The sequence below is a fragment of the mitochondrial genome of Physcomitrella patens (genome assembly GCF_059467195.1).
Source record: "Physcomitrella patens mitochondrion, complete genome".
Taxonomy (NCBI): Eukaryota; Viridiplantae; Streptophyta; class Bryopsida; order Funariales; family Funariaceae; genus Physcomitrium; species Physcomitrium patens.
The window spans coordinates 40001-62944 of record NC_007945.1 but is presented as its reverse complement, the minus strand read 5'-3'; the positions used below and the strand labels follow the sequence as shown (position 1 = coordinate 62944).

Below are 22944 nucleotides of genomic sequence, written 5' to 3'. Positions count from 1 at the left end.
CTCCTCCTGAGTTGCTATTTGAACCAATGGTTTAGGAGTTCTCAAAACCTCTTTTAACAAATTATTATTTTAAATATTTATTTCCGCCGAATACGGAAGGGTTTTTCAGGGAAACAAAACCGGATCCTAATATAAACCATGCTAGGTCCACATCAAAATTGGTATCCTCCCCCCCTCTCCCTTCTATTAGAAAATAGAACCTACTTCAATTCAGTAAATTGATCTTATTGCTCGTTTAACAACCAAGTTAAATGAATCTTTCTAATAATAGGTATAACGCCAACGCAGCTTACTTTTTGGCGATTTAACTCTTTAAGCTGGATTCGAAGGGCCCAACAATAGAGTAAGCTTTTTGGAATAATTATAGGTCATTATGCAGGGCAGAGAAAGCTTCAGTAATCACGCGACATACTTGATGAAAGCAAGTCATATATCATAAATTACCCTCAACCATCGCAGTTATTGAGTCAAACTTAAGCTTTCAAAATGCTCCCCCTCAAAGTGCTTGCAAGATTTTCAAGCACGTGGCTCTTGCTCGGTATTCAAACTAGCATAATTGAACAACTATGATGGCATAAACAAAAAAAAATATTTTTTTTTATGAAGACCCAGTTCATACCATAACTGTATAATGGTGAAAAAACTGATTGTTTCACTTCCAATTCATTGTACTATGGAAACTCTGATGCCATTGCTGAGGATTTTAACACTGAGAGCACCAGACCGCATAGTGCGGCATATATATATTTATTTATTTTGCCAAGCCGCCCCGCTTCAGGCCCAAATTTAGCCACCTTTTTTCCAGAGCTCATTATCGAATAAGAATCAAAAAAAAAAATAGCTGTTTCTTTAAGCTTAATTCTCCCTCTGCGAGCCCTCTCTCTTCTCTCTCCTGGGCCGGGCCTTCCTCACTGGCGGATCACCCTCTGCCTTCGGCCCTTCGGCCCTAGGTTCCTCTTGCAGCCTCTTTAAGGCTTCGCAATGGAGGCCTTCGGCCCTACACTAAACACGATGCATCATGCATTTCTCATTTCATGCATTATGAGTGCTGAATCTGTTCTACATGGTCTTCGACCCCAACATGTGGTAGGTGCCTGTAAAGAGCCTACAAAGGCTTAAACGACACATTTTAGATGGTTTGACAGCTGACGCTGTCCTTTAAGTAATGATTCAAAGTAGGAGATTATGCAACTTGTTGATTATTCATATAATGGAAAAAGCACGAAGAATTGCTGAAAGCATCTAAGCGGGAATCCTTCCCTAGATTGACTTTGATTCAGTTCTGCAATAACATAGTAATTAGATGCTACGCCATGAAGTAGACCCATGGTTCAGGATTAAAAGCTAGGCGTGCCTTGAAACACATTAAAAATTTACATGCTTTATGCTCGATAGCTTGACCATGCTGTACGTACATAGATAGGAGCTAAAAAAACCCGAATGAATTGCGTTTAACCATAAGATTTATCCATATGAGGCCTAACTTAGACATAATCTATTGTAGTATGCTGCGTTTTCTAAATTTGTTTCCAAATAAAGGTAAGGTAGTCGTTTAGACATGCTCTGAACAATGCCATAGTAAAAAGCTAAATCCTTTATCAATCAATATATTCAGCGCACTTAACAGTCATTTGCGCTAACCGCGGAACTCCTAGAAAAAGAACACAAAAAAAATATTTGGCTGCGCTTCGCGCCTTTGGCCATAGAGGCAAAAGTTGCAGTAAAGGGGTTTGGATTGAATAGAAAAGATAAATGCATCAAGGGCAATGCAGTAACTTGGAAAAGAAAACGAGCCGTCATGCCACCACCTTTATTTCTATTTGCTGCTCCGCCCCACGCCTTTTGACGGTTGCAGCACGCAGCAATTTATTTTACAAAATAGAAAATTTGTTTCCTTTTCGATTTTTCGACCACTAAAATGGAAAGTAGGACTTAAGTCGTCCGCCCCGGCATACGTCAAAAAAATCTAGATTTTTTATTTACCTTTTCTTCTCTTCGCCCTACATTTATTATTGGCTTTACGAAGGACTTTAGTCCCGGAAAACGTTAGCTTTCCGGGGGTTTACCCGCTTTCTTTGCTTTGTGCGAAAGAAAAGCAGAGATTGAAAAGGCACAGCAGAAAAAAAAAAGAAGCGTACAAAAAAAAAATATATATACCTTTTTTTTTGAGCTTCTTAAGGGCTTCAGCTCTCTGAAGCCCTCAAATATCTCTGATTTTTTTGATAGTATTTTTAAAATCTATAGCATTTTGTCGGAACACATCCTGTCTTTTGACTTGAGTAGTTTTATGCATAGTAAGTACTATAGCTCCAATCATGGCTACTAATAAAATAAGACTAGAAACCAAAAACAAAACAAAATAGGTGGTATAAAGTAAATTGCCTAATGTTTCCAAATTAGTCCAACTTTGTATCTTTTCAGCATAAACTGTATATGTTAAATAAGTTGTACTCAATTTCGTTGGTAATATTGGAATGTAATCATTATCTACAATGAAAAAAATTTCCAACAAAAAAATAACTCCAATAATACCACCTACAGGTAAATAACGCAATACATTCTCGTGAATTTCTGCTATTTTAATATTTAACATCATAACTACAAATAAAAATAAAACGGCAATAGCTCCTACATAAACCACTAAAAAAATCATAGCAAAGAAGTCAAGACCTAACAAAACAAGTAAACCCGAAGTGTTGAAAAAAACTAGGATGAAAAATAAAACAGAATGGACTGGATTTTTAGCACGTATTACCATAACACTAGAGACTAAAGCAATGCTCGAAAAAACAGAAAAAAGTATCATGGTTATTTTACTAAGTCCCTTTTATCATTTGCTTTAACAATGAAAAAAAATATATAGATTTTTTTTCTACGCATCATCAACAGATGATGCGAGCAAACACAAACCAAGCAAAAAAACAACTAAAGCCAACACATGTACACAGCATAAAACAAGAGCCCCATAAGAAAGAGATGCTGCTGGAGCAGAGGAAGGGGGTGCAAAATAAGAGCGCTCTCGATACGAAAGAAGCCTTCGGTTATAAAGTGCAACAGGAAGCAAAAAAAAATATGTATTTTTTTTCTTATCTTTGGACATAACTCATTAGAAGGCTTCGTGAAACGACATCGTAAATAAAAAGTGTCTCGGGTTCTCGTCAGTCGAGTAGATAAATCTCGATATATCGTAATAGTAAATGCATGGCGAACTTTGCGCATAGTTAGATACAAAACTATCTTTCGCCCGCGAAACCCGTAAACTATTTTTTGATTTTGAATTTGCATAAAGCAAATTCATCATGTATGATAATTAATGACCATCTTTATTTAGAAACTTTATTCCTTGTGCCCTTTAAGTAAGGAGACACTCTTGAACCTTGCATCACCGGAGGGGAGGCTCCCAGAGCTGAAACCGCTTCGAGTTGTTTCCGTACGAAACGATTCATAAATTAGCTATGTAAATGAGCGCTTTTCACTTTTGCTTCTTAACCAAATATTGGAAAGCACCTGGTGGGGGTCGAAGACCCCAACTTATGGAATTGGGGCAAGGAGAGGCTTAGAAACTTTGAGTTTTATTCTCTTCTAGAACGAACATAGATGGCACAAAATCACGCATACTTTGTTTGTCCATTAGCTTATAGAAGAAAGGCGCGCAGCAAAGCAACAACAAATCTAGGCGCACAAAAATATATATATTTTTTTTCATATATATTCTAAAATGCAGAAAAAGAAAAGGAAAAAAAATAGTTTTTTTTAGCTCTTCAAATCCCTTTGATTATGCTTCGCCTTCCCTTTTTTCCAAAAAGTTACCATTCATTATTTAAGAAAAAAAAACATAAATAGAAATTAACGCTCTATTCGCTGCGCGAATGTAGGGCAAATCAAGCTTGGCTTCGAGGTATTTCTTCATATATAATATATATATGAAAAAATGCCGAAAGAAATAAAAATAGTTTTTATTTTCTCTCAAGACTTTGCCTTGAAAAGCGTCAAGCAACGAAGCGGCTTCTTGGTTTCGCTTCGCGCTAAAATAAGAAAAAGAGAATTTATCATGGCTTGCAGTCCGCTAGAACAATTTGCAATTATTCCATTGATTCCTATTCATATAGGAAATTTCTATCTTTCATTTACGTGCGGAGCTCGCGCCCACTACTCGATGGTGTAAACACTTCGTCGGGGTTTTAGACGATAATCCAACTCCCGTTTACTTCGATGCCGCGGAGTCAGGAAAGTGTTCTGTACAGGATAGGTTTACGAATCTCGAGGATGGCCGCTCTTTTGGAAGGGAGACGAATATGAGGACTGATCTACTCGAATAGCCGATGGTAAACGGTGAAAGGGGGCCCCTGGGTCAGGATACAAACCATGTTCACGCCGGCACACGCCGGTCGAGCCTAGAGAATCCTAGACAGAACGCGCGGGTAGATCAACCGGGGTGACGGCTATGAGGGCGAGTGCCCAGGATACTGTGGAATGCGCCCGAGGATGGATGGAAAACCTCCCACAAAATAAGCGGCGAGGAATGTAGTCCTGGCTCTCTTCGGCCAAGTAAAAAAAAAGACTTTTTTTGAAGATGGCTGCCGAAGCCTCTATTGAACCTTTGGCCGGTCCCGAGGAGAGAGGAGCCGTATGATGGGAAACTATCACGTACGGTTCTATAGGAGGGGAACGGCTTTAAACCTGGAGCCTAAGTAAGGTTTAAATGGAGCAAAAAAAAAGTCTTTTTTTCCCCTACCGACCCAATTCATCTTTGTTTATGCTATTAACTATCAGTCTAGTATTGCTTCTAGTTCATTTCGTCACTTTAAATGGAGGACACTTAGTACCAAATGCTTGGCAATCCTTTGTGGAAATTATTTATGATTTTGTGCTTAACTTGGTAAATGAACAAATAAGCGGTCCTTCTTCGATGAAACAACGCTTTTTTCCCCTAATCTTTGTCACTTTTACTTTTTTATTATTTTGTAATCTCATTGGTATGATACCCTATAGTTTTACAGTAACAAGTCATTTTATAATTACCCTGGGTCTTTCATTATCTCTCTTTATCGGAATCACTATAGTTGGATTTCAAACACATGGGCTTCATTTTTTTAGTTTTTTATTGCCGCAAGGAGTACCCTTGCCGTTAGCACCCTTCCTAGTACTTCTTGAGCTAATCTCCTATTGTTTTCGCGCATTAAGTCTAGGAATACGTTTATTTGCCAATATGATGGCTGGTCATAGTTTAGTCAAGATTCTAAGCGGGTTTGCTTGGACTATGCTATCTATGGGGGGTATTATGTATTTAGCCCATCTTGCTCCTTTTTTGATAGTATTCGCATTAACTGGTTTGGAATTAGGTGTTGCTATATTACAAGCTTATGTTTTTACTATTTTAATTTGTATTTACTTAAATGATGCTATAAACCTTCATTAAAAGACTGGTGTAAGGAGCATCAAAACAGTTGCTACATCACTTCTTTACTTTTTCAGCGCGTCATCATCAACCATAATAAAAAAGCTGGATTTGCTTTTGATGACGCAAAATAATGCACACCAATGGTCGGAGACCTTTGAACGCGCGGGATGCAAAAAGCTACGAAAAAAAAAAAATATTCTATATATATATATATTTTGCTGCGCCCTGCGGCCTTGTAGAGTTACCTGTTGGCGGAAGCGAATGTCCCAGGACCCCGGGGACTAATTCCTACCGAGACAAATAGGCCGCAGGTACTCCCCTCCCCCCGCTTTGGACAAAAGTTGTCTCTGGTCGCCTGGGTGTGCTGATAATCGTGCGCTACCTGCAGAGTGCAAAAAAAAACTACGCGAATATTACTAGCTTTCTGGTCAATTTTTTGATAAAAAAAAAATGGCAAGCAAAAAAATATATATTTGCTGCGCCCCCTCTCTCGCAACCCTTCTTCGATGCGGCAAACTTGTCTTGAGCTGAGACGCTTCATGTCGGATTCTGAGAAAGGACGAAGAGTTTAATTATGATAAAAGCCATGAAATCCTTATAAATGAGTAGCCAAGCGCATAACGAAGCTTGGCCTTTTTTTTCTTTCCCCAATCCCCGAGTGGGGCAAAAGGGGGCGAAGCGCAGAAAAGTTTCTAAATAATGCGCTTCGCCTCCCTCGTCGCCTGATCCCTTTTTTCTTCCACTTTAAATAGTTTACCACCATCTATAATGCGAAAAACTACGATTGGCTTGAGCCAGTTTATGAAGATCATCCCTTTTTTTACGTGCAATCCCCATCTTTCGGGAAGCATCCAATATCTCATCAGCTAAACATTGGTCTAAGCTCATGCTTTTTTTGTTCATATGTCGTTTGGCTGCTGCTTCGAGCATCCAACGAATGGCTAAGGTTTCTTGACGATTTGTTGCTATAATAGATGGTACTAATTGAGTAGTACCAGAAATTCTTACCTTTTTCACTTCACAAACAGGCTTGACATTTTCTATGGCATTAACCAAAAGTCTTAATATATCGCCATGCTGAGCTAGACAATGAAAAGTTTTATAAACAATAGCACGAGATCTCGTTTTTTTACCATCAATCATGCAAATATGGACCAATTTTTTTATTAATTGTTTTTGTTTACCATGCAAGCCCCGGATATAGCCCAAATTGTCTGAGCTATTGTATGTGCTTGCCCCACGACCTTTAGGTGTTGATGGCACATGCCCTTCCAGGGCATAGCATAAATATCTACAATGCAATAAACGACGCGCAAAAAAGCTTTCTGAAAAAAAAAATAGATTTTTTCCGCTAAATGGCCAATTTTCATTTTTTTTCATTCCCGCCTTTTCTGAAAGTTTTGATTGGTGAAACCAATCAAGGGATGAACCAAACACAAAGCTGAAATTCGATGATTTGACAAATAAATTCATATAGAATCTTTGGGTTTTTTTGTACCATATTTAGATCTGCCTCGACGTCGACCCGGTATTCCCTGCAAATCTTTAACTCCTCGAATACAATGGTATTTCACACCTGGCAAATCTTTCGCTCTACCCCCTCTAACCATAACCACAGAATGCTCTTGCAAATTATGGCCTTCGCCAGGAATGTAAGCAATTATCTCATTTCGATTGGTTAAACGTACTTTGGCTATCTTGCGTAAAGCCGAATTAGGTTTCTTTGGTGTTCTCGTCGAAACACGCAGGCATACTCCCTGCTTTTGAGGACATTGAGTTAAAGCTCGAGTACGTTGTGTGCGCCGTTTTGACTTTCTACCATGACGAATCAATTGATTTATTGTAGGCATATTTCACTTACTTGGTTTTTTTTAGAAAGTTGCATAAAATTTTTCTTTCCTATTTCTCATGCTCTATTCGTTATGGGAATGGGGCCTTTGGCCGCTATACCCTGCGCCCTGAATCATGACTATGCTTTCTACGATCTTTATTAACCATAAGAGCACGAAGAAAAATAATAAGAGAGGACAGTTAAGAACTATAATAAAGGGCGAAGACACTGAAAAAAAGTATTTTTTCAATTTTGTGTTTCCTTTCCTTTCCTTTTTTAGACAAAAGATTACTACGTGCACTAGAAAACTCATTTTGCCTGGCTCTCGGAGCATATGTAAGGCTATCCCTTACGGGATTCGAACCCGTGTTCTCGCCATGAAAAGACGATGTCCTATACCCCTAGACGAAAGGGACAAAATTATTTCGAAGAAAAATGGTCAGCCAGAGCTGCGCTGCAATAAGAAGTGGCACTATTTGCGGCCTGTGGCCCGTTTATGCGCCACTTTTGTTTTTCATCTACCTACGATAATTCATAAGGCTTTCAACTAAAACAAAAACTCTGTACCTGGCCAACATTACACCAAGAGCGACCTTTCGTCTGCATTTCCGCTTTTTGGCTAATAAATTAGGAAAAATGAGAAAAGAAAATCTATATATATTTTTTCTTTTTTAGCTGTAAAACCTAAACGCAAGCTAATCCAATCAACTAAGTATTCTTTTTTGGACTTTATTACTAACGTGTTATAATGCATCCAGATCACGTAACTGCGGTCAAAATGTTGACTAATTTGACCACAGTGCTATAATATTTCTCAAGTCACAGAAGGCATAAACGCATTAAAATAATGCAATACGGTAGGTAATACTATCCTAATTTACAAAGTATACCGTCGCTTAAGTGAATAGGGGAAAAAAAACATATCTCTTTTTTTTTTTCAATTCTTAAAATATTTTTTCATATATATATATGTTTTTTCTTTGTAGTAATGCAGCCTACATGACACGTAGTGTTTAAGAATAATAAATTTATGCTTGTAGCTCAATCGGATAGAGCACCAAACTACGGATTTGGGGGTTGAGAGTTCGAATCTTTCCAAGCATGGGCCTATCCATCAAATTCTACTAAGAGAATACATCTGATAAGTGTAAAGGCCTTCTTACTTTTTTCTTATTGTCCCGTTTTGCCAGGGCTGGCGGAAATAGCTTAATGGTAGAGTATAGCCTTGCCAAGGCTGAGGTTGAGGGTTCAAGTCCCTTTTTCCGCTTGGGTTTTTTTTACCCAGTTTTCTCCCCCAAAAATATATTTTTGTGTTGTTGCCTAAGGCACCAGAAGAGAGTAGCCAACAAAAGCGGGGGCCACTTCGTTGCTTGGCAAATATGAATCATTTGTCATGATTCAGGGCGCAGGTGCTGCCTCGCGCTGCGGTGGCCATTTCCCTGCAAAACGCAATTAAACCGGTGCTGTGCCCACATTATTCGCATAACAAATGATGGGGCTGGAAACAACCGGGAGGATGGAGAAATAAAACGGTACGGAGAGTCATTGGAGGCACAGTGCTTTCCGGCCAATCTGCAAATTCTTTTTTTTATCGCGCCCCGCGAAAAGCTACGCTCTGTGGCCTTGCTCGAATTCAGCCTTGAATCCAATTCAGGCTTGTGGATTATGCAATTATTATCTTATGCTGAACTTATAAAAATTTTATTTATTTATCAGACATACAACTTACAAACATAGACTTAGTGCCATTTGATGGCTGACTAAGAATAGGGGAGAAGGGTATAGAAAGAAAAAACTGATCAAAAATAAAGTAATTGCTAGTAGTAAGGATTTTTCACGATCCATGGGTTTATATAGAATCCATTTTTTAGGTGTATCAAAATACATTATTTTCACAAAGCGTATATAATAAAAACAACTGATAACACTAGTAACAACTCCTATTAAGGCTAGTAAGTAAGCCCCACAGCCTAAAGCAGCGAAAAACAAATAAAATTTGCTACAAAATCCGGCTAACGGGGGTATTCCTGCGTATGAAAACATAGTAATAGACAAGGTAATAGCTAAAATAGGATTAGTTTTGGCTAAAGCACCTAAATCTGCTATATATTTGAAACGGTTTTGACGTAATGCTAAAACTATGGCGAATACATTGATGGTCATTAATACATAAATAAAAACACCAATTAGTAGCGATTGAATACCTTCTATGGTTCCACATGAAAAACCAATAAAAAGATAACCTACATGTCCAATAGAACTATAAGCTAAAAGTCTTTTGACTTTGTTTTGAGCCATTGCAGCCAATGCTCCTAAGATCATAGAAGCAATGCTGCAAAAAAAGAATAATTGTTGCCATGTTGGATCATAAAAACTATAAATAAAAACACGTACCATATTGGCAAGAATAGATATTTTAGGTGCAATAGAAAAGAATGCTGTAACCAGAGTAGGTGAACCCTCGTATACATCAGGTGCCCACATATGAAAAGGAACTGCTGTGATCTTAAATAAAAAACCTACAGCAATAAATAGAATCCCCATAAAGATACCACTAGATTGAGCACCAAATAAAGTGATTTCATATCCAGTGAAAATCTTAGCTAATTCCTCAAAGTTGGTAACTCCAGTAAATCCATAAATCATAGAACAACCAAACAATAAAATTCCAGAGGAGAATGCACCTAAAATAAAATATTTTAAGCCAGCTTCTGTAGAAAATTCAGAGTCTCTTTTTGATGCTGCGATCACATAAAAACATAAACTTTGAAGCTCAATAGCTAAATACATGGCAATTAAATCATAAGCCGAGATCATGAAGAGCATACTGCAAGTAGAAAGTAGAATTAAGATAATAGATTCAAAAGCATTCAAACTCTCTTCTTTGAAATAACCCAGACACATAACTATAGTGCTAGCCGTACTTACTAATAGAAAGATTTGGCAAAAATATGTAAAATGGTCTATTATTAAATTATTATAGAATAAGTTGGCAACAGTTAGAGGTGTGCTAGAAGCAAGCAATAAGATAGTTATTAGATACCGATAGGGCGCTTTTTCCCCCCGGTCAGAACCACACGTGCGAATTTCCCCGCATGTGGCTCGTCCATGATAACTTTTTCAGGTCTACGGACCGAAACCCTCTAAGGCCGGGCCTGCATGAACAAAATAGAACACTGATCATTTCGGAGTTGGCGTTATACCACATTGTCTTCCATTCCTTTATTGGTTACGTCCGTAGGTAGATTAATCAAATTCGCTGTTTTACCTAGCTATTGCCTTAGTCTTTTACTCAGGGTCCTATATTGACGTAGGAAGTCTCATATTAATGAGGCTGAAAGTAGTAGCACTCAGCAAAAAAAATATTTTTTTTTCTCTTTAATGATATTATCCTAAATTGCTTCTCCGAGTTTGCTATACTTTCCAGACGCGGACGCGCGCCGCGTCTGGAAAGTATAGCGCATTATCACCTACCTCCTTTTCCTCCGAGGCTTTCACTCTAAAGGGCATCGTCGTATGCTCAACATTAATTGCCCGGTGTATTTCTCAGGGTACATTATGGAAGGATCTGTCACCCGTACATTTTTGGCTAAAGCCCTGGTCTCCAAGGGATTTTCAAAAGTATTTTTGAAAATCGTAGCAAATTTGCTACGCCCTGCTTTTATCAAAGCCGGTTCCTATAGAGTCCATTTGGATGATCCCTAGTTTGCGCGTTTGGCCGTTTGCTTGTCGTTTAGTTACGTGTACCACTTTTTCTGTTCATTACAGTTACGTCCGGAGGGTTGCTCGCACGTGAGTAGCGTTCGAGCCCACGTGCCTTCCGGCCCCGCCTTTCGTTGGGGGAAGTTACCTTACTCCTATGCGTACGATTGTACTTGCGACGAAACGCGGATAGTACCCATGCTATGGTTCCCTGCGGTCTGATCCCACATAAGGTTAGGGAGTCTACCCGAGCGATTGTTTTCAACCTTCGTCTTCCCAAACGCGCCCTCCTAGGCGCACAACACTAAGTAAACCAAGCCAACTAACATTACACACTAATGGTGGATAATCATATTTTTTAGAGGTACTAAATACAACTCCATAAATAAGCAAAATGATGGTTGCGTTAATAAGAAAGATCTCTGGGAAAAGCGCTAAAAAATCATGTTCAAACATTTCTTCAAACCTCTTTTTTATGTTTTTTAATCAAATTTTCCATGTTGCACTAAGTTACTTACGGAAGTATGCATACACTCTAGGAAAACTTCGGGGTAAACACCCATCCAAATAACTCCGACAATAAAAGGGAAAAATATTAGAACTTCTCTTCTATTTAAATCGGAGAATTTTTGGAGGAATTTGGGTTTGAAATTCCCAAAAATCACACGATTATATAACCAAAGAGAATAAGCTGCGCCTAAAATCATTCCAAGTGCCGCTAATGTAGCCACTAAGCTATTTCTTTGGAAAGCTCCTACTAAAATAAGAAATTCTCCAATAAAGCTGCTAGTACCTGGTAAACTCATATTGGCTAAGGTAAAGAATAAGAAAATCGTAGAGAACATTGGCATGGTGCTGACTAAACCTCCATAATATTTAACAAGTCGAGTCTTATGTCGGTCATATAAAACACCAACACATAAAAAAAGGGCTGAAGAAACCAGTCCATGACTTAACATAAGTAAAATACTACCTTCAATTCCTTGTATGTTTAGACTGAACATACCAATAGTCACAAAATTCATATGAGCTACTGAAGAGTAGGCAATAATTTTCTTCAGATCGATTTGTCTTATTGTAGTCAAGGAAGTATATATAATAGCAATAACGCTTAGAGTATAAATGAAAGGGGTAAAATRAAGTGTTGCTTCAGGAAACATGGGTATGGAAAATCTTAAAAAACCATAGGTTCCTAATTTTAAAAGAATTCCTGCCAAGATTACAGATCCAGCCGTAGGTGCCTCTACGTGAGCTTCAGGTAACCAAATATGAACTGGTATCATAGGCACTTTTACGGAAAAAGAGGCAAAAAAAGCAATCCATAGCAATATTTGGCGCCGCTCACTAAATTCTGTGGTTAATAATATTTGTAAATCAGTGGTTCCTGTTTGGAAAAAAATAAATAAAATGGCTAAGAGCATGAAGACAGATCCAAGTAAAGTATATAAGAAAAACTGATATGCTGCTTGTATTTTTCTTTGTCTAGAACCCCATACCCCTATGATAATAGGAGAGTAAGGGCTGATAGGCCCTCGCCTTTATCTCCCCATGATAAATGGGTCAAGAAAAAGCTCCTGCAGGTACCCACACCCTTCTCAAAGAACCGTACGTGACACTCTCGCGTCATACGGCTCCCTCTCGAAATAGCGGATGAGCCGAAAATAAAAGCCAAGCAAAAAAAAAAATATATAGATTTTTGCAGAAAGGGCTTTACGCCTTTTTTTGGCTTGTAGTTCTAAAATATGTTTTTATTTCGGTCTTCTTGTTTGTTCCAGCGACTCATCCCGCGGCCTCGCCAATCACTTCCCGACAGAGCAATTTACCTGAGGTCCTCTTTCAAGACCAGGACAATTATCCTTGTCAGCTCAATAGATAGTTAACAAATTTATGTCCATCCCCAGGCGTCGGGTACTTTTTTTTCCCCACCACCCTTGTAGCTGTCACCTGTAATTCGCGCAAGTGTGTCTGCACCCCCTAGACTTCACGAAAACTGTTTTCTCGCAGCAAAACTCCATTCTTCCCTGCCCAGGAGCACCCTTTCCTGCATGTTTATACAATATTCGAGTAGGCAGAGTGAAGTCCTGCAAAGTACCCACTCAAAGTACCCCCCAATCCCAAATAGGTCATCCGACGGGTTCGATCAAAAAGCTATGCTTACACACAAGACTACCCTTCTCCGAAAGCTTCGCGGGACCTACTAGTCTTCGGATCGCTCAGAAGGGTTTACTGCACAAGGCTCCTGCAGAGGCGGCGCTTCGCGCCGCGAATATCAGATGCTAAGCTCCGCACAACATAGGGATTAAAACGCTTTCAAAAAAAACATAAAATAGTAAGAGATCCAGCATGCAAAACACAGCAATCATGAAAGATTCTAAAATTAGAAATGCTATCATATACTCTTTTTTATAACTTTTAATACTGGACCAACCTACTAAAATGCAAATAGGAATTAAAAATGTGGTCAAGACCACGAAAAATGAAGAGATACCGTCTATACCTATATAAAAATTGATGTTTGAGTAAGGAAGCCATCGAATGGTTTCCACGAATTGAAATTTGGCTGTAGAATTATCAAATTGTATCCAAAAAAGAAGGGAATATAAAAAAGTAATCAAAGAGGTGCACAAACCAATACTTCGTATCAGTCGTATTCTGGGATCAGGGATAACAAAAAGAATAATGCTTCCTAACAAAGGACACAGAATAAGACCACTGAGATTGGAATAAAATGGAGCTAAAAATTGTAACATAAATGTTTACTCTTTTTCCAAAAGATCCCGAGGACGCAGCTCTCTTCGCAGGCCGCGGGTCCACATTTCTTCTCGGCTTTCCAGCCATAGCGGCCCTATGGGTATATCATCATAACCCCCTGCACTTATATACATAAGGTCCGCAATAATTACATAACTGGATGAGCTTTTATACGCGCATACTATGTAATTGCATGCTTCGCCTTTCGCGGCTTTGCCCAACGCTTTAGGGCTTGCTACTATGACCGTGCGGCCCCAGTCACAGTCGAGGGGGATAAAAAAAGCCGAAAAATTTTTTTTTCGTTTTATGGGTTTTTCATTTTCTTTTCTTCTATCTATCATTCCATCATTCCAACCTTTACTTTTTTCTTCCCCTTCTTCAGATTCCTCATAGACCCAAAGCAATTACGTGCTTTATTCGAGGACCCACTTTTTTTCATGACTTATCGTAGCTAGACCGCAAAGCATAGCTTAGGCTCCAAAAAATCTATTTTTTTGCTTGTTAGGCTTCGTCGGGCCTCAGCCCTCCCTCTCAGCGAAGCCGAAAAAAGGGCGTAACACTGGCTTATCATTGCGTCCCTTAAAGTTTCATGGTATTATATAAGGAAGTATGCCCCTTTAGTTTGTGCTAATGTCTTTTTCAAAATGNATAAATAGAAAACTCACTATGTAAATAAAATACAATCGATTATCTACCCAAAAAGAAATAAAATCCCACAGACCTATTATGGTAATAAATATGGTTAAGCCAATCAACATTACAAAAGCATAATGATAAACAAAACCACTTTGAAGTTTACTTATCTGCTTGGCTAATTTTCGAAATGTGTACGAAATTCCATAAGGCCCCAAGATTTCAATAGCACCCTTGTCTAAAACTTTAAATGAAACTTCATATCCAAAACGCAAAAAGAACCTAAGTATAAAGTCATTAAAAATTTTATCAAAAAACCAGCGCTTATTTAAAAAGCAATATAATCGATTACCGAAAGTACTAGTTTTCAAAGCAAAAATTAATGGATTTGCTACAAAATTTATATTATATGCCATAAAAGCACCTAAAGTACTAAACAAAAGAGGAATTAGTTTAATAATTGTTGGAGTAGCAAACTCGGATTCGGCAAGAATTTCATTTTTTGGTAGTATGAAAAGGGAATTAGCCCAAAAATTGGTACCTAAACCAATCATCATATCGGTCCCTAAGCCGTTCCATCGCTGGAACGGCTTGGCTTCAAAACCGTACGTGAGGCTTCCGCCTCATACGGCTCCTCTCAGAATTTTTACGTCTTCTCGCTTGTTTTCAACATGGCAGTGCTTGTCCATAAGTTTTCTACGAACACGCAAGGATTTCACTTTGATGTGCTCTACTTTTATGCCCTCGTGGTTTTCTAACATGTTTGGGCGGTGTAATAAAGAGCCCTTCAGCATTTTGGTTACCCAAAAAAAATATTTCTTTTTTTGCTGTTGCGCTCTTACGCCGCTTTTCATTTTATTGGGCTCTTATCTTGTCTCGCCTTAATGTGCTTGTGGCTAGCTATCCAACTCAGTTTGACCAGGTAATATTCTTTTTTCACCCCAAAGGCCGTTGTGTAAGAGTCGTACAAAATCCAGTTATCTTGGTATACTTTCCCTTCGAAGAGCCAACTTCTCTTTTCGGGGAAGTACTTTTGTTTTATTTTATCACGACCCCATGTCGGGTGCCGTCGGTATACCCATGCTCGGATCTTTTGAAAAATATCATGGTCTAATCTCCGAAATATATTGTTGCATTCAGAGTATTTGAAGTAGTGGCCCCATCCCACTATTTTGGGTACCAGGGTTATGATAAGTTGGTAGGCTGCTTTTCCTTTTGAAAATTGAATGGCCCGTCGAATATCTTCGAGAAATCTCCAGCGAGACTCACGAGACGGAGTTATTAAAGTTTTAACTTTGCCCCATTTCCAAATATGATTGATTGAAAACCCTAGAAATTGGAACCCGGATCCGGTGTTGACTATCTGGATCTTATCCGAGTGCAATTCTAGTCCCATGCACTTTAACCATTCCCTCAGGAATGCCTGAGCTTGTTCTATGACCTCCTTGGATTGGTGAAGTACAACGAAGTCATTGGCATATCTAACCAGTATTGGAGTTGGTTCTTTGGGATATGCTCTCAGTGACCACTGTGTTAAAGCTGTCTCCATTCCATGGAGAGCAATGTTGGCTAGCAGTGGGGAGATCACGCCATAGGTGCCCCTTTCCATGTACTGAGCATTATTTCCTAATCCGGTCATGAGGTCGACTTTAAGCCAGGCTTTGACCTGTTTGGCTAAATTAGGCAGAGTTTTCAGTTTGTCCAAGAGGGCTTGGTGGTTGATGCGATCGAAAGATTTGGAAATGTCCGCGTTCAGAACATACTTGGGCTTGGCTCGAATAGCTAAGAATATGGCTTTAATGGCATCCTGGCAGCTTCGTCCGGGTCTGAATCCATAGGAATTGGGTTCGAAGCGGGCTTCCCATTCACTTTCTAGGGCCATTTTGGCCAAAGCCTGCTTGGCTCTGTCTTCGATAACACAGATAGGCCAAAGAGATGAAAAGACGCAAAGTTTAGTTCGAAAAAAAAAATATAGATTGTTTTTTGCTTTCCATTTTCCAGGCGCAAAGCGTACCTGATTTACTCTACGTTTTCTTGCGCCTAATGCAGAAAAGGCACAACAAAATCTATATTTTTTTTTTGCTCGTAGTTTTCTGAGGCGCTCTTCTTCTTTCCGGGGCTTTGCTATTATTATTTGACGAATGGGCGTAGCCTTTCCATCCAATTGAAGACCTCTTGCCATCTCTATTTTTTGTGACCCTGAGGCCACCAACTTCTTGTAAATGTCAGGGTCCTTTTTCCTTGGGTTCTCCTGTGTAACTTGTCTCACGGCTAAGAGTCTGGCATGTAGATTTCGTATGAGTCTAAATTGTAGAGCACGCATCTTGTCCATATTGTTGGAGCGAGAAGCTTGGTAAATCCTGGTTTGGAGTCTAAAAACAACTGCCTCGACCTTGGGCCAAGGAATTTGTTCCCAGGGTATCGTTTGGGTATCTATGTAGAACCTACTCATAACTTATTCTCCTTTCCAGTTTTTACTGAAATTCTAAATCTCCAAGTGGGCAGAATAAAAATGCTGCAAAAAGAAATATATTTTTGCTGGCGGCACTCTGCGGCCTTGGCTTTTTAGAGAATCCTGCTCTCGTCGGGTTTATAGCTTGGCAGCCCGCCGCAAGGGAGCCCTACCAGAGTTTTCCAGTTTTGAGTGTATTGGATAGTTATAGCGGCCCATAGGCGCAAGATGTACTTTGCGGGGTGGTCCCTTGGACATAGTCCTTTCAGACAGTGGCCATTTAGTCCATGGTCCATTGGATGTTCGGTGCAAGACCAAAAATTTGCACTGCAAGTACCCTTCATTCCTCCCTTTAACTCTAGGGCTCGTCCCTCAGTGTGGTCAGTACTTGATACTGCCGGGCAACAAAGCTTACACTTGTTTACTTATGGTGGTTCACCAAGGCCTCTTTCCTCCTCCCTTTTTTGCTCACTTCCAACTCGGAGGCTGCCGGGCCTCCTACAAAGGCAGGAGAGTCGACTGAACATCTCAGCCATTGGCGGGAATTTCGCCCGCATCCAATTCTCAATTATTGTTCACCTTGAAAAAAAATCTATTTTTTTGGTGAGCAACAGCCGCTTCGTCACAGGGGTGACTTATGGGCTAACAGGTCACACTTTGGCCACGTATCCTACAAAAATACTTCCAAAAGCTAAAAAGATTAAAGGGATTGCCATAAGAATGGGCGCATCATGACATCGTAAGATGTCTCGCTTGAATGAATTTGTTGGTGCTAAAAAAGTTAAAAAAAGTAAACGAAAAGAATAATAAGAAGTAAAGAAGACAGAAATACTTCCCAACCAGAAAGCAAAGTTACCACTAATCGTATATTTAGTATAAGCGAGCTCTAAAATAACATCTTTAGAATAAAATCCAGTACAAAAAGGGAAACCTATTAAAGATAAGCTACCTATAAGCATCATTGCATAAGTGAAAGGTAACAAGGAAGCAAGCCCTCCCATCTTACGCATATCTTGCTCATCCGACATGGCATGAATCACTGAACCTGCACTCAGAAAGAGTAATGCTTTAAAAAAAGCGTGATTCATTAAATGAAATACGCTAACGGAATAGTTGGAAATACCGCAAGCAAATATCATATAGCCTAATTGGCTACAAGTTGAGTAGGCTATGACCCTCTTTAAATCATTCTGTAATATTCCAGTGGTTGCCGCGAAGAATGACGTCATAGCCCCTACGAAAGTAATAACAATCAAAGCAGTGGGTGAATATTCGAATAAAGGGGAGCACCTTGCTATCATAAAAACGCCTGCTGTTACCATAGTAGCTGCGTGAATCAAAGCAGATACTGGAGTGGGCTACTCTTTAATAACCTCTTACGCTTCCATAAGGCAAAGAAATAATATTTTAGAGCATTAGGTAATAAGCTGATGAGCCTAGCAAGAGTAGGGACTGTATCTTCCACTTATGAAATAGAGACTCTCCCAAGAATCTTCCGGATGCTGCTTAACAACTAAGATGTTTTTTTTCTTTTATACATGAGACGCCGTCTCAGCCCCATCCCAACGCTTCTTGCAAATATATATATATATTTTGCGAAGCAACAAAAAATATTTGAGCTTTTTTGCATCCTGGTAGATCCGGCGCGCGGCGCTTTGGTAAGGATGACAATAAGGCTGGGCTCAGGCCGAAAGTTGGAATGTAACATCAGGCCGCGATAGACTATATAATCTAAAAAAAAGATGATCGAATTTTCACAACAAAAGAATGCTTCGTATCTTAGTTAAATCTGGACAGCTTCTCTTTTCAAGGATAAATTCCATTTCGAACAAGAGGTCTCACGTACAGTCTCTGAGGATCCTATAGAGCTACTTCAGCCTTTACTTCGTTGGGTGGGCTTGGCCTTCCTTTATAGGTTTCCTGCTGATTGGTCAAAATGAGATATTTTTCCGATGGGGACTCTCATTTGGTCGACGATCCCAGCATACAGTGAGATTGTTATAATGTACCTACTGGCACATGAGAGCCCTCAAATATTCGAAAACCCTCCATTGCATCAGGTAACCGAGTATGCAATCCTATTTGTGCAGATTTTCCAACAGCGCCAATGAAAAGTAAAATACAAATAACAGTTATGGCATGAAATCTCATATTGCAAAAAATAAAATAATGATGGGGTTCAGAAAAGGCGCTGGCACGAGCAAAAATAGTCGAAAAGTCTACTGTTTGAAAAATAGTAAAACAACCCATAATCCCGAGAGCTAATCCGAAATCACCTACTCGATTGACAAGCATAGCTTTTATAGCCGCTTTATTGGCCTGAAGTCGTGTAAACCAGAAATTAATTAACAAATATGAAGCGAGACCTACTCCTTCCCATCCTAGAAATAATTGAATAAAGTTATCTCCGGTAACCAACATTAGCATAAAAAAAGTAAAAATGGATAAATAGCACATAAATCGAGGGCTGTGTGGATCCTCGGACATATATGAAATGGAATAAAGATGAACTAAGCTACTTACAAATGTAACCACAATTAACATAACTACAGTCAGACTATCAAACACAGAGTCAAAAGTTTTATTTTACTGGGGCCTTGAATCGCAGAATCAAGCAGGAAATTTTTTGCGTACTGCAATGCGGCGGCCGTTCACCCAAGTAAAATAATAAAGTGCTCCCCGAACCGTGCGAGATAGTTACCTATCACACGGCTCACCAACTTGAGATTGTTATTAAGGCTTGAAGTAACCACTGTATGTTTAAGCAGGCCGCAGCAAAAAATAGATTTTTTTTTATTCGCTGCATATTTTTCACTGCCTAGTCGTATAGTGTCGCTTACCTTTGCCACTCAAGCGTACGGCATCTGCCGACTTAGGCCTCTTCCCTTTTGCCGATATCAGCAAAAAACTCGCAGCAAAAAAATTTTTGAATATTTGAAACGAGTAGGCAGGTACTATGAGCCCTCTGTCCCACGCATCTCTATCTAGAAAAATGTATGGTTCACCGGTTCCACCGAATACTCTATCGATATCGAGACATAGGTGCGCTTGAAGTGGTGTGCTGTCCTTATTGGACTCAGGCCCCCTATTTGTTCAGGCATATGCGCCCTCTTGCTGCCCATATGCAGGGGGAACGCGGGCCTCGCCTGATGCGCCAAGTTTGGGATACCTCCTCCACCTTACGTTTGTGACCTACGGCCTCACCTGTGTCTCAAAGACACGGTCAGGGCACAGCCAAGGATATTTTTGGCTACGTCCAGTATGCCCTTTTCCCGACATGCTATGATGCTCTAAAGGAGTTCGCCCCATAGAGTGAGTCGAGTCCGTCTCACCGCAGAGCAACTGCAGCGTCCAGATAATCTATCCAGCAATTCATCCGGTGACTTCACGGTCGCCAAAGAAGCCCCAAGAAGCATCAAACATCTCGGAAAAAATCCATGGAGCAATTTTTATATAGCAAGCACTGGCTCCCAGTGCAACTTCATAAAAAGCAATCAGAGATAAAATAAAAGATAATGAAACACACGTGGTTGTGACTATAGCAGTTCCTCGTAAACCAAGAAAACGACCAAAAGCACCTGCTACACAACTACCTAGTAAAGGTAAAGTTACAATTAATAAATACATACATAAATCATTTTTTTTTATTGTGACCAAAATACAGTCGATTGGGTAGATAATTGATTGTATTTTGGGCGACATCTGCACAAGCCAAGACTTAGATGAAGGCTCTGTCAATGTTAATAAATTGACACAGCCCAATAAGTTTTTGGCGCATCCAATAGAGTTCGCCGCATGTCATTACTATATAATGACATAATTGAAATTGAAAGAGAGGTCATCTCGGATCACTCCATTTTATTAGTAATCCACTCACCATCTGCAAGGAGTGCCAAAAATTCCTTTTACTAAGTGCCGAAAAAAACTCTTTTTTTGCGCACAGCGGGCGGAACAAGCTTGGCTACGCTGCTGTTACCACTTTATTGGTCTTTGTAGAAGCTCATGAGGCCATTTAAATAATAAAAGAGAATAAGGCGGACAAAAAAAATCTTTCTTTTTTTCTCCTACTTTGTTCGCGAAGCAATTCAGCGGGGGGGAAGAATGACCCCTGGCTAAACGAAGCCTTTATTTGATTGACGAGGACGATGGAAATAGGGGGCTGGGGCGCTGCCGCTTTAAATTTGCAGCACCCCAGCAAGTAGTGGGTAATTCTACTTGCTTTCGGGCTTGCCAGTTGTGAAATTAATGACTGCTGATAGCTGGTTTAGCTCAGCTCGCTATCTACTCTATTAAGACTTCTTGCCGTAGAGGCTTGCATCTGTAAGTTACTCGCGTAAGGCCATGCTTTTCAGAATCGGAGAATGAAAACTCTCCTAGTGCCTTCATTAGGACTTATGAATTCAGCGAATTACGTGCACCCCTATTTTGCTACTTTACATTTGGTCGACTTTCTAGAACTCAATTGTTATCCAGCCTGGAATCTTCCGAAGTGACGTCACCTTTGCTTAACCCAGTAGCGCAAAGGCTTGAATCAAATGGCTAATCGGACTTATCTTTCCCTGGATGTCTTTCGACCATTGAATTAACCTCTACCTTCCTCCTTGGCATAGAATTGGATAATCGACATTATCTTACTCGCAAATTAATGCGAAGTTCGTAACTCGCCTACGCCGACTGAAAAGTAAGCAATAGCACGACCTGACAAAGTAGATTCTCGACCACAGGAATTTCCTTAGGCTGTAAACCGATAACAAGGGTTCTGAAGAGTTCCATTTCAGGGACGAAACAGTCTTTCTCGGAATTACACCCTTGATTAGTACTTTTAGACAGGTAACTAGTATCTTATCCTGTCATAAGTATTTTTAGCCAGGTTGGCCTGGGATGTTACCATCCAAGCGCCCCTTACTTAACAACAGAATGAAAAAAAATATATATATATTATATATATTTTGCTGCGCCCTCGGCAACTTATTATTTCTTACTATATTCTATTATATAGATGGCAAAACTACGTAAAACAAAGCTCAAAATTTTAACCTTTGCACTTTATGATTTTTTTCTAAAAAAGCATTATCTTCTTTACAAAAAGATTGTGTTTCCATTCAGCGCTTCGCTTCCCGGCAGCTCACTTGGTGAAAATGGTAAACACGACAGACTTAAAATCTGTTCCTATGGGTTATCGGTTCAAGTCCGATAGTGAGCATACTCGCTTGGTGAAAATGGTAAACACGGCAGTCTCAAAATCTGTTCCTATGGGTTATCGGTTCGAATCCGATAGCGAGTATTTTAATGTCGTCTAAATTGGAAAAAAGGGCGAGTATAACTTAATAGGTTAAAGTGTCAGATTGTGAATTTGAAAACACGGGTTCGATTCCCGTTATTCGCCAAAAAAACAAATCATCGATTAGCTTAAATCTTTACAATCTTCGAGGGCGCTGCTTTTCGCAGCAAAAAATATTTTTTGGGGATTTCCATTGAAAAAAAGAAAGCTTCGCTATAAACTACGCGCCCCTGTTCTGTCAATAAAGCCTGCGGCCTTAATTGGCAAAGTGGGGGCCCAAGTTACGGCAGTGGGTATCCTCTGCCTTCGGCCCTCCTTGCGTCTTTTCTTGTATAGTGGGTGAAGCATCAATTGGCTTGTTCAAACAAAAACATAAAGAATTATATGGGTAAAAAATGAGCTCAAAAAGTTGTTGAAATACTGATGTTATTTCTAAATTAGCCGCTTTTTTTATATCCATATGATTGACTAAAGTAGATTGAAGTTGTCCGTATAATAAAACTAGATTTTGGTTGTATGAGGCCGAAGGTAATAACTGTGACCATGTATTATCTGGTGCTTCTTTAGTTAAGTACAAGATACAAGTGGGACCTGCGCTATAAGCAAGCTGCTCAATAAAACCACCTTGCTTGTTTTTATGTGGTAGTTTTCCTTTGTAATTTGGTTGAAATAAAGTTCTACCTCGAAAGGCACACAATAGATTTTTGAGTTGTCGCCATTGTCGACTTGTCAAGCCACTACAATGAAATAAAAGAATATATGGAGATTTTTTTTCAATCTCTTGGGCTTTTTTCCGTATAACAATTTGTTTTATTAGCATAGGATCATTATTATTATTTTTTTTCTAGTTTATTCTCTTCTTATTTTTCGACATACCTTGAATTTAAGTAAGT

General features: G+C 39.4%; 9 protein-coding genes and 6 non-coding genes across 15 annotated transcripts; 6 read left to right on the top strand and 9 right to left on the bottom strand.

The window, feature by feature from the left end:
• Window positions 1-2200: 2200 nt before the first annotated feature.
• On the bottom strand, window positions 2201-2806 carry nad6 (NADH dehydrogenase subunit 6). The gene has a single exon. It carries the CDS (start codon window positions 2804-2806, stop codon window positions 2201-2203), a length of 606 nt encoding a protein of 201 aa, YP_539023.1.
• Window positions 2807-4051: 1245 nt separating this feature from the next.
• On the top strand, window positions 4052-5422 carry atp6 (ATP synthase F0 subunit 6). The gene is made up of 2 exons: window positions 4052-4131; window positions 4741-5419. Exons 1-2 carry the CDS (start codon window positions 4052-4054, stop codon window positions 5417-5419), a joined length of 759 nt encoding a protein of 252 aa, YP_539022.1.
• Window positions 5423-6154: 732 nt separating this feature from the next.
• On the bottom strand, window positions 6155-6874 carry rps7 (ribosomal protein S7). Its single transcript has one exon. The coding sequence runs from the start codon at window positions 6872-6874 to the stop codon at window positions 6155-6157; it is 720 nt and encodes a 239-aa protein (YP_539021.1).
• Window positions 6871-7251, bottom strand: rps12 (ribosomal protein S12). The gene has a single exon. The coding sequence runs from the start codon at window positions 7249-7251 to the stop codon at window positions 6871-6873; it is 381 nt and encodes a 126-aa protein (YP_539020.1).
• A 297-nt stretch (window positions 7252-7548) lies between these two features.
• On the bottom strand, window positions 7549-7648 carry PhpafMt19. Its single transcript has one exon. It is a non-coding gene; the product is annotated as a tRNA-Glu (tRNA).
• Window positions 7649-8262: 614 nt separating this feature from the next.
• Window positions 8263-8336, top strand: PhpafMt18. Its single transcript has one exon. It is a non-coding gene; the product is annotated as a tRNA-Arg (tRNA).
• Window positions 8337-8427: 91 nt separating this feature from the next.
• On the top strand, window positions 8428-8499 carry PhpafMt17. Its single transcript has one exon. It is a non-coding gene; the product is annotated as a tRNA-Gly (tRNA).
• A 458-nt stretch (window positions 8500-8957) lies between these two features.
• nad2 (NADH dehydrogenase subunit 2) lies at window positions 8958-11390 on the bottom strand. The gene is made up of 2 exons: window positions 11235-11390; window positions 8958-10271 (listed from the first exon to the last, which is right to left on the bottom strand). The coding sequence occupies exons 1-2, from the start codon at window positions 11388-11390 to the stop codon at window positions 8958-8960; spliced, it is 1470 nt and encodes a 489-aa protein (YP_539019.1).
• Window positions 11391-11416: 26 nt separating this feature from the next.
• Window positions 11417-13684, bottom strand: nad4 (NADH dehydrogenase subunit 4). Its single transcript has 2 exons — window positions 13224-13684; window positions 11417-12443 (listed from the first exon to the last, which is right to left on the bottom strand). The coding sequence occupies exons 1-2, from the start codon at window positions 13682-13684 to the stop codon at window positions 11417-11419; spliced, it is 1488 nt and encodes a 495-aa protein (YP_539018.1).
• Window positions 13685-14302: 618 nt separating this feature from the next.
• nad5 (NADH dehydrogenase subunit 5) lies at window positions 14303-20397 on the bottom strand. The gene is made up of 4 exons: window positions 20167-20397; window positions 18816-19335; window positions 17427-18130; window positions 14303-14878 (listed from the first exon to the last, which is right to left on the bottom strand). Exons 1-4 carry the CDS (start codon window positions 20395-20397, stop codon window positions 14303-14305), a joined length of 2031 nt encoding a protein of 676 aa, YP_539016.2.
• ORF533 (group II intron-associated open reading frame) lies at window positions 15169-16770 on the bottom strand. Its single transcript has one exon. The coding sequence runs from the start codon at window positions 16768-16770 to the stop codon at window positions 15169-15171; it is 1602 nt and encodes a 533-aa protein (YP_539017.1).
• Window positions 20398-21893: 1496 nt separating the features above from the next.
• On the top strand, window positions 21894-21973 carry PhpafMt16. The gene has a single exon. It is a non-coding gene; the product is annotated as a tRNA-Leu (tRNA).
• A 1-nt stretch (window position 21974) lies between these two features.
• PhpafMt15 lies at window positions 21975-22054 on the top strand. The gene has a single exon. It is a non-coding gene; the product is annotated as a tRNA-Leu (tRNA).
• A 29-nt stretch (window positions 22055-22083) lies between these two features.
• On the top strand, window positions 22084-22156 carry PhpafMt14. Its single transcript has one exon. It is a non-coding gene; the product is annotated as a tRNA-His (tRNA).
• Window positions 22157-22307: 151 nt separating this feature from the next.
• ORF187 (hypothetical protein) lies at window positions 22308-22871 on the bottom strand. Its single transcript has one exon. The coding sequence runs from the start codon at window positions 22869-22871 to the stop codon at window positions 22308-22310; it is 564 nt and encodes a 187-aa protein (YP_539015.1).
• Window positions 22872-22944: the final 73 nt, after the last annotated feature.